The following is a 14254-nucleotide window of genomic DNA, read 5'->3' as shown; positions in this document are numbered from 1 at the left end:
TCACCTGAGTCTTTGGAATCTAGCACTGGGCTGAGCCACAGAGAATAACCAAGCTGGGAGAGCACGACCTGTGGGTTTCTAGCCCATGACTCTGGACAGACCTGGGTTAGATCTTTGGTCTGCCCTTGGGCAAGTGTTCCATCAGTTCTGTGCCTCAGTTTCTTCTTCAAAATGGGGATGATTGGTATCTTAAATGAGAAAATCCTAGAACGCACTTAGCTTCAAAGAACTAATGCTACCTTAAAAAGAATAAAAAGAATCTGTATGCACATGTTCATAGCAGCACTATTTACAATTGTAGATTAGGTGGAAACAACCCAGACGTGAAAAATGAAAATCAGTCTATTCATATAATGGAATATTATTCAGCCACAAAAAGGAATGAAGTACTGCTGCATGCTACAACCTGGATAAACCTCAAAAACATCATACTAAAGTGAAAAAAACCAGATGAAAAAGACCACGCGTGTAATTCTGTTTATATGAAATGTCCAAAAAAAGCAAATCCACAGAGAAAGAAAGTGGTTTGCTAGGGGCTGGGGGGAGGGGAGAATGGGGAGTGACTGCTAATGCGTACAGGTTTCCTTTTGGAATGATGACAACGTTCTCTAACTACATGTTGGTGATAGTTGCACAACATTGTGAATGTACTGTCACTAACGGTAATTTTTATGTGTACTTACCTGCTATCTAGAGCTCGTGTGCCACAACTACTGAAGCCGGCACGCCTAGAGCCCGCGCTCCACAACAAGAGAAGCCACTGCAGTGAGAAGCCCGCGCACCGCAATGAAGAGCAGCCCCTGCCCACCGCAACCAGAGAAAGCCCGCACACAGCAACGAAGACCCAACGCAGCCAAAAATAAAAATAAAAAATAAATAAAATAAAAAATAAATAAAGAATGAAAGGGTTAGTGAAGCTACCCGTGAGCCATCCCCAACTCGGGTTTTCCCCTATGGCTGGGTCAACCATCAAGGGAGGTTCTGCCACCCGAGGGGGTCGGGGGCGGGCAGCGAGCACCACTCTACTGGTCCGAGCTGGGGCGGCGTCTCGGCAGCCGCCCACTCGAGCTCGGATCGCGGCTGGGCACCTGCGGCGGCAGCACCGGCTCAGGGCCGGTCAGTTGGCGCCGCCAGTTCGCTAGAGCCTTGAAGGAGCTGCCGGAACCCAGCCCCAGCCACGCCCAGCGGGCCCTCCCAGGCCCCGATCCTCCTCCTGTCAGTCCTCTCCACCGTAACTACACCACTCCCAGTAGTCCCGCCCCGTCTCTTCTCTCCCTGAGCTTGGCCCCGCCTCTGCGGTTCCAGGCCACACCCTTCGGACTCCGCCCCGCCTCCTGCCAATCAAACCCATCCTGGCTCCGCCCCATAGCCCTCCTCCCGTCTTCTCGCTAGCCTTGGCGCGGCCCGTTGTTATGACGACACGGTCGTAAATCCGCCATCTTCCTGCGGCGCGTTGCGACATGGAGGGCGCGATGGCAGTGCGGGTAACAGCCGCGCATACGGCAGAAGCCCGGGCCGAAGCCGGGCAGGAAGCGGGCGAGGGTGGGGTCGCGGCGGCGGCGGCGGCGGCGGCGGCCTTGGCCCCCGGTGGCTTCCTTGGCCTCCCGGCGCCCTTTAGCGAGGAAGGTAACAGGGCCGGACGGGGCCGGGAGCGGCCAGGGTGGGGACGGCTCAGCTTGGCTGGTGGAGGCCCCGAGGGCCTGAGCTGATGGCGCGACAGACCCTCCCAGGCCCGGTTCCTTGCAGACCTCACAGGTCCCCACGGCACCCCTCATAGCCTTCCACGAGCCCCCTGGTTTCCTCAGATCCTCAGGCCTAACCCTGGAGGGGCGCCCATCACCCCCGTGGGCTCCAGTGCCCACCCGCGGATACTCACCTGTGTCCAAGCCACCGGGGCTGTCAGTGTAGACCTCGGCGATCGCCTCCACTGCCTGCCCCGCCCTCAGGCCAGCGGCCCGGCCCCCCTCTGCCTCCCAGTCTCGACAGGGCCCTGCCCTCCTCCGCGCCCCCTCCCACTTCACCTGATGGGCCACTGGGGCCCTGGCCGGGGTGTGACTGGAGGCTCCGGGAGGGCGGGGTCTCGGGTCTTTCCAGCACCCGGGGGGAGGCAGCAGAGCCCAGTGCTGGAAAGCTGCAGCCAGCTCTGTCCCAGACCTGCCACTTTCTAGCTGTTTGATCCTGGGCAGGTAACCACATACCTCTCTGAGCCTCCATTACCCCTTACAGAATAGGGATGCTACTGTTGAGGATAATGTATCGAGTACTTTCCATGCATCAGCATTTTTCATTCTCAAGCCAGCCCTAGATGCCATTATTATTATTACTATTATTATTCCCATTTTGTGGATGAGGAAAATTGAGGTTCAAAGATGTGAAAGTGACCAGGTCACCCAGCTAGTAAGTACCAAGGACTTGTTGGATACCAGGATTGTGTGACTCCTCAACCCACTCCCTTAACTTCTGGGTTCTGCTGCCTCATAGGATGGTGGTGAGAATCAAAATAGAGGATGTGTGTGAATCTCTGAGAACAGTTCTGGGGACACACAGGGGCACTGATAGCTTTTGGAGACAGAATTCTGGTCTCTACCCTCTGAGCTTGTCCCAGGAAGCTTTAGACTGGGCCAGGCAGGAGGGGGTTGGTGGTGATATCGGGGTGGTGGTCTTTGTCCCCACAGGATTTGTAATTCTCAGTACATCATTTCGTGCTCCTTATTCCAGCTTGGGTAGGTAGCTTGGCATGGGGGGCAGTGCTACCCGCAGAGGGGTCTCTTTGGAGGTTGCTGTGCCCTGCTGGGCTTACCCAGGGCCTTATCTCACTCAGTGTTACAGGGGCCGGGTGTGTCCCCTTCTGTGGTGGGGATTCCTTCAATGGCAACACGCTGGTGCTGAGTCAGACTTGGGGAGTGGGGTGGGAGGGTTAGGAGGGTACAGTCACCTCAGTGCTTGGCTTGTGACTGTGAACCATCTGGAGGGGACCGTCCTCTGTCAGGTGGCCTTCTGTGAGTCTTGGCTGTGGTTTGGCCCTTTGCTCATTAATCCAGTAGACATCAACTGGGCTCCTTCTGTCCTCCAGGCCTGGGTTTGACCTTGATGTGGGACTGCAGTGAGGTGGTGGGAACTGGCAGACGTTTATGAAAGCAGAAGGAGCATCCCCCTATCCCTTGGGGTAAACAGCAGGGTGTCTGGGGTAGATCCTCAAGTTCAGGTTCTGGCCCCAACACGCACCAGCTGGGTGGCCTTGAATCTCAAGTTGTTTTTCTAGAGAGGGAATAGTCACTTCTGTTTCCTCAGGGTGCTGGCCGGATTTGCTGTTGGCCCCAGTAAGATGCCCAGCACATAGTAGGGGACTCAGTGAGCCGGAAGTCTCTCCTGCAGGACCTGGGGCAGGCACTGGCTGGTCAGCCCAGATGGTGAGGGGCTCAGGTGCGGTGGCCCATGGCCCTGGGGTGTGGAACCCCTCTGGGAAGTCCCACCCTGCGCGTCTTCACCAGAGTATGGAGGTGCCGCCTGTTTGGAACCAGTGAAGCAGAAGTCAGAGTGAGAAAAGAGTGGTCATGGGTTGAGGGTGCCCTACCTCTCCCATGTTTGCTGAGGACTGGCCTCTCAGCTAGAGCCTGTACACACACACTGAGTCAGCCCATTTTACAGATGAAGAAACAGACCCAGACCTGGTCACTGAGGTGCCCAAGGGCACATGCAAACCCCAACCAGTCTTAAACCCTGGTCCTCCACTGTCCCCAAACCAGCTTGGCTGAATCCCTCTGCCTCCCAGCTGCTCCCTGGGCCTCTCTCCCCTTATCTGTGAAGTAGGGGCTTTGGATCCCTACAGCCTAAGTGCATGGTCAGGGTTATCCCCTGCTGGATGCTGCTCTTCCTAGGGTGGGCACTGCTGTAGACCCCCGGAGAAGGCCTGGCACCCTGGGCTCCCAAGAGTGTTCTCAGCCCCTTTGGGAGGGCTGGGGAAGGCGTCTCTGGTTCTGATGCCACCCTTGGGTGCATCTGCCTGGGGCTGGAATCCCTCCCAAGCCCCACTGACCGCAGGCTCGTTGCAGATGAGGATGACGTGCACCGATGTGGCCGCTGCCAGGCGGAGTTCACCGCCTTGGAGGACTTTGTTCAGCACAAGCTCCAGAAGGTCTGCCAGCGGGTGCCCCAGGAGGCCCTGCCTGCCACCAATGCTACTGCGCTGCTGGGTCAGGAGGTAGCATCCCCCTACTGCCATTGCACACGTGCGTGCCCTCCACCCTGCCCCTCGGCGGACAGCAGGATGAGGAGGTGGAGGCATGTCGAGACGGACCTGTGCCACCGGGGTGGGCAGAGGGCAGGCATCCGGCTGTGGGTGGGTGACTCCCGGCGGTGCTCTGGGCTTTCCCGGATGGCCTGGGATGCGGGCCCTCTCAGCAGCCTCTGGTTGAAGCCTGCACAGTTGGGGCCTGGGGTCCCTCCTTTTTTGAAGCCTGAGGGCCTGCCCTGGCTTAGGGATATCATGGTGGCTTTTGTCTTTTTGTCTCCTGTCCTGTACATATGGTTCCTGGGGATCCCACAACTCTGTCATAAAAATGGCCAACTTTGTTGCACTCGGTGTGTACTCGGGCTGTATACGCACAGTCTACTGAGGCCCATGGCACCCCTGTGGGCGCTCTTGTCATCCTCATCCTATGGAAGTGGGAAAGGAGACTCCAAGAGAAGTCAGGTGCCTCTGGTCACCCCGGGAATGGCCCAAAGGAGTGGGCCCAGAATTGTCTCACTCTGACTCTGTGCTCTTTTCCTGCCCCTCCCAGAGGTGTCCTCTTCTCCAGAAGGCCCCCGGCCCCACATCCCTGGGGGGCCTTTGCCCCGATCACCTGGCTGGGCTGTAGGTGGAGGTGCTCACCTTCATCTCTGCAGAGCCAGCTGAGCCTCAAGCTGGAGCTTCTAGTCACTTCATCCTGGAGTCCTCCCTGAGGGTGCTCAGGGCTCCCCATGGGGCCCTTGGTGGCTGGAGGCATTAGAGTGATGGGGCCGACCCCTGGGCCTGGGGTGGAGGGTTCAGGCTGGGAGTCAGGCTCAGAGCAGTGGTCCGTTGGGGGAGATGAGAGGCCCCACCCCAGCCATCCTGCATGGACATAAACCTGAGCTCTGGAGCCCTGGAGACGAGTCTCCTCTGTCCCCTGTCACCCAATGGCAGGTGGAGCCAGCAGCAGCAGGCTCAGAGGAGCCCATCACCGTGGCCCACATCGTGGTGGAGGCAGCCACTCTCACAGCAGACATCAGCCACACTCCTGACATTGTCGGTAAGCTGGTTTGGCCCCACCATGGCTGTTCACGTGTGGCTTTCTCAGTGCTGAGGCATTGCTGACCTGTTAGTCATCCACGGTCAAGGCTGGAAGCTGGGGACCTCTGCTGCCTGTGCCCCTCTGCTGTCCCGAGAGCAAAGCCTGGCTGAGGAGGGGCTGAGACCTTGTGTGCACCTTCCCCAGGGCAGGGCCTGCAGCAAGAGCAGGCATTGGCCACCAGGCCCTGCCCTGCCCAGAAAGCGGAAGCCCAGAACCTGGGCAGCCCTGGGGGACACCTGGGCCTCGGGGAGTCTTCACTTTGTGCATAAATCATCAGCTGGCTGCTCTCTCCTGCTGCTGCCCCGGACTGTCTCTGCCCTGGTTCTTCTGGAATCTTCCCTACTTTTTTGCCACCCTCCAACCCCAACCCTGGTTCCTACTTCCCACCCCACAGTTGGCTCTGGAGGGTCAGGCTGGGGTGTGCGTGGGGTGCACCTGCTGCTCCAGCTCTGCCCTGACCTGCTGCCCGACCTTGGCCTTCACCTCCCCAGTGCTCACTCCCTCCGGCGTGGGGATGGCGATTCCTATCCTGATTCTCACATGGCCTTTAAGAGCATACAACGCCAAGTCAGGCTCTTTGATGGCTTTTTTAAAGTGCAGTAGGGCAGGGAGTGCTGGGGTGTTGAGCGGTCTGGATTGGGTCACGTGCTGCTTAATAGGAGGCAGGTGAGCATGCAGCTGGGACATTCAAAGGGCAGCCCGAGGGAGCCGGGGGCTGGGTGTGAGTGTGGCAGTGCAGGGAGGCTGGACTGGGCCTGATGGCACGGGAGGTTGGGAAGGGAATGGGCAGGGGCCTTGGCAGGGACGTGAGTAGGTGACTGGACAGGAAACAGGTTTGGGCAACAGGTAGAACTTGGCCTTGGGAAGCCCTTGGGACCAGCTGGAGTAGGAAGAGGTGGGGAGGCGACCTGGGGGAGGGGAACCTCAGAGCAGGCTGTTCTGCCAAGGTCCCATCCCAGGGAAGCTACAGGACCTGTCCCTGTCTCCACACTGTCTTTCCCCCGACATTCCTGTGGACGAGGACGGTTGCCTGTTGCTCCTCTGGGATAAGAGGGCTGACGTGGGAGGTGGGGCCATGCCCAGCCCTGGTGTGGAGTTTGGCTTCTTGGGTGGTGGTGTCATATGGGAAAACAGGTTCCCTGGGTTCAGGCAGCATCTCCAGGCTCTGGCCCCCTGGCTATCCAGGCCCTGCCTACCATCCAGCCTCCAGCTGGCCCAAGCCCGCGGCTGGGCAGCTCCTTGTGCTCCAGGGGCTCCTCTCTGGGCACCCGCAGCCTCTCTTGCACCCTTGGGAGTTTCCCCTTTGGGAATTTCCCCTTTGCAGGCATCCTGGGTACCCCAAATGTCCCTTTGGCGTCAGCTGCTCAGCGATCTGGAGCCCAGGCCAGAGTCCTAAACCACCAGCTGCTGGCATCACAGGGCTGGGGGTTCTCAGTACTTGCTGGGCTGGGGGGTGCAGTTCCCAGGGACTGCACAGGGGGCTGGATACCCACTGCAGGCTCTCCTGCCTCTTCCCTGGAAACAAATATGCATTCTGTCTCTGGACTCGGGGCAGCCACATTTCCCCCTTCTCTGATCCCTCTGTCTGCTGTGCCACACTCAAACTCAAGTCCTAGCCTGGCAGAAATCCCTGTTCTTTTGGAAATTCACTCCTGAGGGGGAGGAAAAATAAAGCTTCAAGCATGTCAGCTAGGGCAGGAGGGAGAGGTGCCCTTAATTGTTTGAGTCACGGCACTTCTGTTCTGTTTTGGGAAAATGGCTTGTCAAAACACGATGCCAGCCTGATTGAGATGGTTTCTAAGAAGCGGCTTCACAACCGATTGCCACGTGTTGTTTTCATGAGCAGAAATTGTGAAGTGTGTTTACAGCTTAGCTTTGCACAGTGTCAGATTTCTTCAACCCCCATGAGAGCTGCAAAAGCACAGCCTTCCTTCCTCAGACTGTCCTAGGCGTGTCGAGCGCTCCCTCTCCCAGGCTGGGTCTCTTGCCTGCCTGTCTTGAAACCGATGCTGGTGGGTGATCCCCAGAGGCATTTCCTCCTCACGTTAGCCGGAGCCGGAGCAGCGAGGAGGCCGATGGTGGCGAGTTGGCCTGTCCACTGCCTCTGTGCCGGAACTCTGCCGCCCTTGGACACGGCGGGACCCCTGTGCACATCTAGTTGTGCGTGCCTCTTGGCTGAGGGGAGGGGGCATCCGTGCTCATGGTGGGTTTCCCTGCTGAACACATTCTGGAGGCCTGGAACTCCTCTAGGCAGCTCCATGGAGTCAGAGCACAGTACCTCCCACCCTTTCAGGCTGAGCAGGCGCCATGTGCTGGGGCTGGGGGTTGGTCAAGACAACTCCACTGTGCCACAGCAGTGTCCTCGGGCTGGGATCCGCGGAAGCAGCAGGGCCCATGGCATCCCAAGGCTCAGGCTCATCTGCCTCTCCTCAGGTGGTGGACACATCAAAGAGGTCATCGTGGCCTCTGAGGCGGAGCCGGGGGACAGCGGGATGGCAGAGGCCCAGGGCAGCCCCAACTGTCAGGGGCCTGGGCTCTCTGGGGAGGGTGAGCAGGCCCAGGTCAAGCTGCTGGTGAACAAGGACGGCCGCTACGTGTGCATGCTGTGCCACAAGACCTTCAAGACGGTGAGGCCCTGGGGCCGCGGGCGCACTGGCTGTGGGAGCCAGGCCTTCCCGCTCCTGCCCAGGGAGGTGCCTGAGCCTCGCCGCCCCTCCCCCACAGGGCAGCATCCTCAAGGCCCACATGGTCACCCACAGTAGCCGAAAGGACCACGAGTGCAAACTGTGTGGGGCCTCCTTTCGCACCAAAGGCTCACTCATCCGGCACCACCGGCGGCACACAGGTGAGCCGGCCTCGGGCCTGGGGCCGGGAGCTGCACAGCACGCTGCCGCTGGCCCTGGGGGTGCCCCGGCTCCTAGGCTTCGTGGCCCCTTCCTCCTGGTGGTACTCCAGGCCTGCCTTCCCCTCAGAACCAAGTCAGCGTCCCGCCCGAGGCTGACGCCATTCTCTCTGCAGATGAGCGTCCCTATAAGTGTGCCAAGTGTGGAAAGAGCTTCCGCGAGTCGGGTGCGCTGACCCGGCACCTCAAGTCTCTCACCCCGTGCACAGAAAAAATCCGCTTCAGCATGAGCAAAGATGTGGTTGTTGGCAAAGAGGACACTCCCACAGGTCAGTGTGGTCGGGGGCTCCCTGCCCCGGCCCTGCCTGCTCTCTGAGTGCCACCCTGGTTGGGTGTTTCTTCATGGATTCTCTTGGTTCTGCCTTAAAGGGCCTGGTGCCTCCACCGTGGGGACTGTTACATCATCGGCAATGACAGGTGGGCCCATGGAAACTTCGCCTGTGATTCACCTGGTGACAGATGCCAAGGGCACTGTCATCCACGAAGTCCACGTCCAGATGCAAGAGCTTCCCCTGGGCATGAAAGCCCTCACCCCAGAGGTGGGGATAGGTCAGGGGAGGCCTTTGTCTGCTCAGCACCAGGCTCTGTTCTGGACACTGGCTCCATTGGGAACAGGACTGACATGGGCCTGCCTTCTTGCTGCTCAGTCTGGTTGCTGGGTGGGGAAATGGGAGACCCAGGTCATGGCAGGGAGGGGCAACGGAGAGTGAGCTGGGGATGAGGTGGGGCAGGGGAAGGCAGGTGGAGTGGGCTGTGGGGCTCCCAGGGGCATTCCTGAGTGAAGATGCCAGGTATGCACGGGGGCCCCTGGGGCTGCCCTGTGCGGTGGTGGCGGGTGGGTGCTGCGTGCCGGGCTGCCTGGCCAGCCTCCCTTTGCCTCCCCTGCAGCCCCCCGGCCCCGAGGAGCTTCCCTGTTCCAGCGAGGGCAGCCGTGAGAACCTGCTGCACCAGGCCATGCAGAACTCCGGCATTGTCCTTGAGCGGGTCCCTGGGGAGGAGGGAGCCCTGGAGCCAGCCCCTCCCACTGTGTCCAGTCCCCAGCCCCTGGGAGATGGTCCCCCAGAACTGCCGCTGCTGGAGGTGGAACAGGTGGAGACAGTAGGTGCCTGCGCTGCCGGCGTGCCCCTTCTGGGGGGCTGGACCTTGGGTACAAAGTCACCATGCTATCCTGGCCGCCACCAGCCTCCTTGCTGTGCTCCCTGAGGTGGAAAGTTGCATCACTGTCTGCAGTGACTTTGTCCCCTGATCTGTTTATCGCCTTCCTTGGGCCCATTATGGAGCCTCCCAGGGTCAGGGTGCCTCGGTCTGGCCTCCACGGTGCTGCTTGGGCCCAGCCCGCAATGGGTACTAGAGGTGTGCTGTGGTCCCCCAGCAGGTGGCCAGTGAGGCCTCAGCTGTGCCCAGGACCCACCCGTGCCCTCAGTGCAGTGAGACCTTCCCAACGGCGGCCACCCTGGAGGCCCACAAAAGAGGCCACGCAGGTGGGTGGCAGGATGGTGGGGGTACTGGGCAGTGGACGGCCGTGGGTAGCCAGGAGGGGCTCTCGGGTGTGCCGTGGATGGTCAGGGTTGCCTGTGGGCAGGTGGCTAGGGTGGCGCCCTCGGGTGGTGGTCCCGGCCTGACACGGAGTGTGGCCCCAGGGCCGAGGCCATTCACATGCCCGCAGTGTGGCAAGGCCTTCCCCAAGGCCTACCTGCTCAAGAAGCACCAGGAGGTGCACGTGCACGAGCGCCGTTTCCGCTGTGGGGACTGCGGGAAGCTCTACAAGACCATCGCCCACGTCCGCGGCCACCGGCGTGTCCATTCAGATGAGAGGCCCTACCCCTGTCCCGAGTGTGGCAAGTGCTACAAGACCAAGGTGGGCCCCTGATCCCCCATCTGTGGGCTCCCTGCTCCCTAAGCCAGATTTGTCCCTTGTTCCGTGCCCCCAGACCTCCCTCCTCACCCCTCACCTGACAGCCTGCTCAGTCCTAACCGGGGCCCTCAGAGGGGGCTGGGAGAGCCAAGGCCAGGCTGGCCCTGATGGTGGGTCTCCACAGAATGCCCAGCAGGTGCACTTCCGGACACACCTGGAGGAGAAGCCGCACGTGTGCCCGTTCTGCAGCCGAGGCTTCCGGGAGAAGGGCTCGCTGGTGCGGCACGTGCGGCACCACACGGGCGAGAAGCCCTTCAAGTGCTACAAGTGTGGCCGCGGCTTTGCCGAGCATGGCACACTCAACCGGCACCTGCGCACCAAAGGTAGGGCCGGGAGGTGGCAGGGACGGGGTGGGGGGCCGCAGCCGTCCAGCACTGACCGAGCTCCCTGCCACAGGGGGCTGCCTGCTGGAGGTAGAGGAGTTGCTGGTGTCCGAGGAGAGCCCTGCAGCAGCCGCCGCCGTCCTCGCCGACGACCCACACACCGTGTTGGTCGAGTTCTCATCCGTGGTAGCCGACACCCAGGAGTACATCATCGAGGTGGGTATGGGGCCACCAGAGTTCGGATGGGGCCTGGGGCGGGCAAGGCTGACTTCTGATCCTCCGTCCAGGCCACTGCGGATGATGCAGAGACCAGCGAAGCCACGGAGATCATCGAGGGCACCCAGACAGAGGTGAGGGGCTGGGGGATGGGCGGGGTGGGGTGGCCTGGCACCCTCACCAGACTCATGGGCTGAGCCTTGAGCCACCCACAGGTGGACAGTCACATCATGAAGGTAGTGCAGCAGATCGTGCACCAGGCCAGCGCCGGGCACCAGATCATCGTGCAGAATGTGACCATGGACCAGGAGGCAGGGCTGGGCACAGAGGCAGCTGCTGCTGACACCATCACTATCGCCACCCCCGAGAGCCTGACGGAGCAGGTGGCCATGACGCTGGCCTCGGCCATCAGCGAGGGCACTGTGCTCACAGCCCGCTCGGGTACAAATGGCGCCGAGCAAGCCACTGTGACCATGGTTTCATCAGAGGACATTGAGATCCTGGAGCATGCGGGAGAGCTGGTCATCGCCTCGCCGGAGGGCCAGCTTGAGGTGCAGACAGTCATCGTCTAACACGGGCGCCTGCAGGGTCCCGGGGGGCTGGGCTGGGGCAGGGGGTGAGGACCCCGAGTGCCCTGCCCTTGCCTGCCTGGCCGAGTACAGAGAAGATGGGCATAGAACTCAGGCGTTCAGAGGAGATGTGGAAGTGTAAATACACAGAGTTTTTGGTTGCTTTACAATAAAACATGAAAACCCGCCGCTTGTGATGTTGCGGCAGTGGCAGCCTCAGGGGCTGGTGCCACTGCCCTGGCAGGTTCCTCTGTGGCAGCCCCTGCCCGCCCAGGGATCCCAACAGGGCTGGCGGCACCTTGGCAGTGTGTGGGTGTCATTGGTATGTGGACAGGCAGCCTCCTGCTGCTGCCTTGCCCAGCTGGAGCTGTGACCCCAGCTTCCTGAGGCCCATAGAGGTGGGTGGGAGGGGATGCTGCTTCCTAGCCTCCAACCCTGGGGCCTCCCTGGGGCCGGGGAATGAGACTGGGAGACCCAGGAGTCTCGGCTTTTTACCTTGAGGTGACAGCACGTGGAGAAGCAGCAGGAGATGCTGGGCCACAAATGGGGCCGGTCTTTCCTGATTGTGTTGACTTAGTTTCCCTGAAGAGATGCAGCTTGAGGGAGATTCTGGGTGACCGAGTTTCTCGGGGGCAGGGACAGGAGCAAGACCTGGACCGTGGGCATGTCTGGTCCTCTTTCCCAGTCCTGATGTAGCTCTTGGGCTGGCAGGGCCTTCTGAGTCCCTGTTCTAACAGGCTTGGGGGCACCACAGCAGTCTCAAGGTGGATCCCCTGCCGCCTTGCCCTGCGGGGGTGGGGGTGGTCTCTGTGGGAATGGGAGCTAGGAGTTACAGTGTCCAATTCGTGGAGGGGGCGGGACCCAGTGCAGTCCCGGCCCCTCCCTGGAGCAGGGTTTCAAATACTCACGGAGCTGGGGCGCCAGAGCTGCTGCTAGACCAAGCCCTTGCAGTCTGTCCTGTGCTGCAGACACACCCCCAGCTGGGACCTCTGACTTCTACTGGGACCCAGATCCTAAGCCTCTGACACAGCCAATCCACATCCCTCAGGTGAGTCTGGGGGGGGGGGCGGGGTACTGAGCCGGGGGCTGGATGTGAATGGAGTCTCAATATTTGGGCCTCCGTTTCCCCACGGAGGAGAACGGCCACGGCCGTAAGCCCAGCCCACCACTTTGGGGAGACCTGGAGAGTGGCAGGGGGAGGATATGCCTTCCTGCCAGCCACCAAAGGGTGGCAGAACCTGCCCAGCCCCCACGTCCCAGCAGCCGGGACTGAGAAGGGTGGCCTGGTGTGTCCGATTCCACGTCCGCGCTCACGCGGGCTGTGTCTGTCCCTCTAAGCCCGCCAGCTTTGCGCCATGGGCGGGCCCCTGGCCTTATTGGCTGCGCTCTGGGCGCTAGGGGCTGCAGGAGACGCGGCGCTGCGCATCGGAGCTTTCAACATCCGGAGCTTCGGCGACAGCAAAGTGTCAGACCCGGCCTGCAGCGGCATCATCGCGCAAGTGAGGCTGGGGACCCTGGGCGGGGTTGTAGCTGGGCTCCGCGGGCTAATTTGCCGCGCACACGTGACCCCGCACCTGCCGGCCCCTCCCCCAGATCCTGGCTGGCTATGACATCACGCTGGTACAGGAGGTGCGGGACTCCGACCTGAGCGCCGTATCCGCGCTCATGGAGCTGATCAACAGGTATGGCGGGCAGGGTCCAACGTGGGCCCAGGTCTCCGAGCGATGCCTTGACCCCGGGCTTGGCCGGTGTCTCCGCAGCGTGTCCAGGCACGAGTACAGCTTCGTGAGCAGTAAGCCCCTGGGTCGGGACCAGTATAAGGAAACGTACCTGTTCGTCTACAGGTGAGGGGCGGGGATGCGGGGGAGGGGTGCGCAGGGCAGGAGGGGGCCCACTTGGGGCGCCCACCCACCCTCTACACCCAGGAAGGACACGGTGTCGGTCGTGGACACGTACCAGTACCTGGACCCGGAGGACGCCTTCAGTCGTGAACCTTTCGTGGTCAAGTTCTCGGCACCCGGGTCAGGTGAGGCCCCGCCCGTCCCGCAGGCCCCGTCCCAGCCCCTGACATCTACCTCCTGCAGCTGCCGAGGAGTTAGTGTTGATTCCGCTGCACGCGGCACCGCACCAAGCTGTAGCCGAGATCGACGCGCTCTACGATGTGTACCTGGACGTGATAGACAAGTGGGGCACCTACGTAAGCCCCTATGTCCGTGCGGCCCCGCCCTGCCCCACGGCCCAGGGTCCCGGAGGTGCGCCCTGGGGGTCGGCCACAGGCGTGAGGCTCTGCGCGCGCGGCCCCTCCCGCAGCCTCAGACCCAGTTCCGCGGTGCCCCACAGGACATGCTGTTTCTGGGCGACTTCAACGCCGACTGCAGCTACGTGCAGGCTCAGGACTGGCCGGCCATCCGCCTGCGCAGCAGCGAGGTCTTCAAGTGGCTCATCCCGGACAGCGCCGACACCACGGTGGGCAAGTCAGACTGTGCTTAACGACCGCATCGTGGTCTGTGGTGCCCGCCTGCGCAGCAGTCTGAAGCCCCAGTCGGCCGCCGTATACGACTTCCAGGAGGAATTTGGCCTGTACCAGGCTCAGGCGAGTGCTGGGCCCAGTAGGAGCAAGGCCCAACCTCAGTACACCTGGCGCTCCCCTCCCTGCACTGTTTCTAGAAAAGGCCCTTAGAGGTTCAGTTCTGGCTGAATGGAACAAATCTGGGATGGCAGTACAGGAAGCTCTTTACCTCCCCAGAGTGGGGTCCCGAGGCCATGCTCCCACCGAACCCGCACAGCTGGGATGGATAGCCCAGGCCTCGCTGGTCTGTTCCCCCACCCCCAGATGCAGTGGTTTGTGGACACCCAGTGGGCCCCTTCCTGGGGGGAGATGGGGCAGTTTTCTGGGGGTGGAGCCTGAGGGAGGACTGGCTGCTCAGCAGGGCCTCAGAGTTGGCCCCTTCTCCCTTCAGGCCCTGGCCATCAGTGACCATTTTCCTGTGGAGGTGACCCTCAAGTCCTACTGA

The 14254-nt window shown here is 61.2% G+C and overlaps 2 protein-coding genes across 3 annotated transcripts; both read left to right on the top strand.

Annotated features, from left to right (window-relative positions):
• Positions 1 to 1460: 1460 nt before the first annotated feature.
• Positions 1461 to 11413, top strand: E4F1 (E4F transcription factor 1; the record flags this gene model as incomplete). 2 transcript variants are annotated; one of them, XM_082856725.1, is made up of 14 exons in its annotated part: positions 1461 to 1626; positions 4053 to 4201; positions 5168 to 5273; positions 7749 to 7942; positions 8040 to 8160; positions 8334 to 8486; positions 8587 to 8756; positions 9106 to 9315; positions 9593 to 9698; positions 9858 to 10075; positions 10257 to 10455; positions 10529 to 10671; positions 10743 to 10805; positions 10887 to 11413. In XM_082856725.1, 14 exons carry the CDS (start codon positions 1461 to 1463, stop codon positions 11241 to 11243), a joined length of 2355 nt encoding a protein of 784 aa, XP_082712851.1. In that variant the 3' UTR covers positions 11244 to 11413. The 2 variants fall into 2 exon arrangements, with proteins under 2 accessions (XP_082712851.1, XP_082712850.1); XM_082856724.1 differs by having other exon boundaries at positions 9590 to 9698.
• A 1047-nt stretch (positions 11414 to 12460) lies between these two features.
• DNASE1L2 (deoxyribonuclease 1 like 2) lies at positions 12461 to 14254 on the top strand (the record flags this gene model as incomplete). The annotated part of the gene is given in 8 exon segments (XM_082857779.1): positions 12461 to 12739; positions 12834 to 12922; positions 13001 to 13084; positions 13166 to 13266; positions 13325 to 13437; positions 13581 to 13727; positions 13729 to 13833; positions 14201 to 14254. Coding segments are annotated over 8 exon segments (837 nt in total). The 5' UTR covers positions 12461 to 12595.

Source organism: Leucopleurus acutus (genome assembly GCF_964270905.1).
Source record: "Leucopleurus acutus genome assembly, chromosome: 16".
Lineage (NCBI taxonomy): Eukaryota > Metazoa > Chordata > Mammalia > Artiodactyla > Delphinidae > Leucopleurus > Leucopleurus acutus.
The sequence above is the reverse complement of the archived record's forward strand: the minus strand, read 5'-3'. Positions and strand labels throughout refer to the sequence as shown.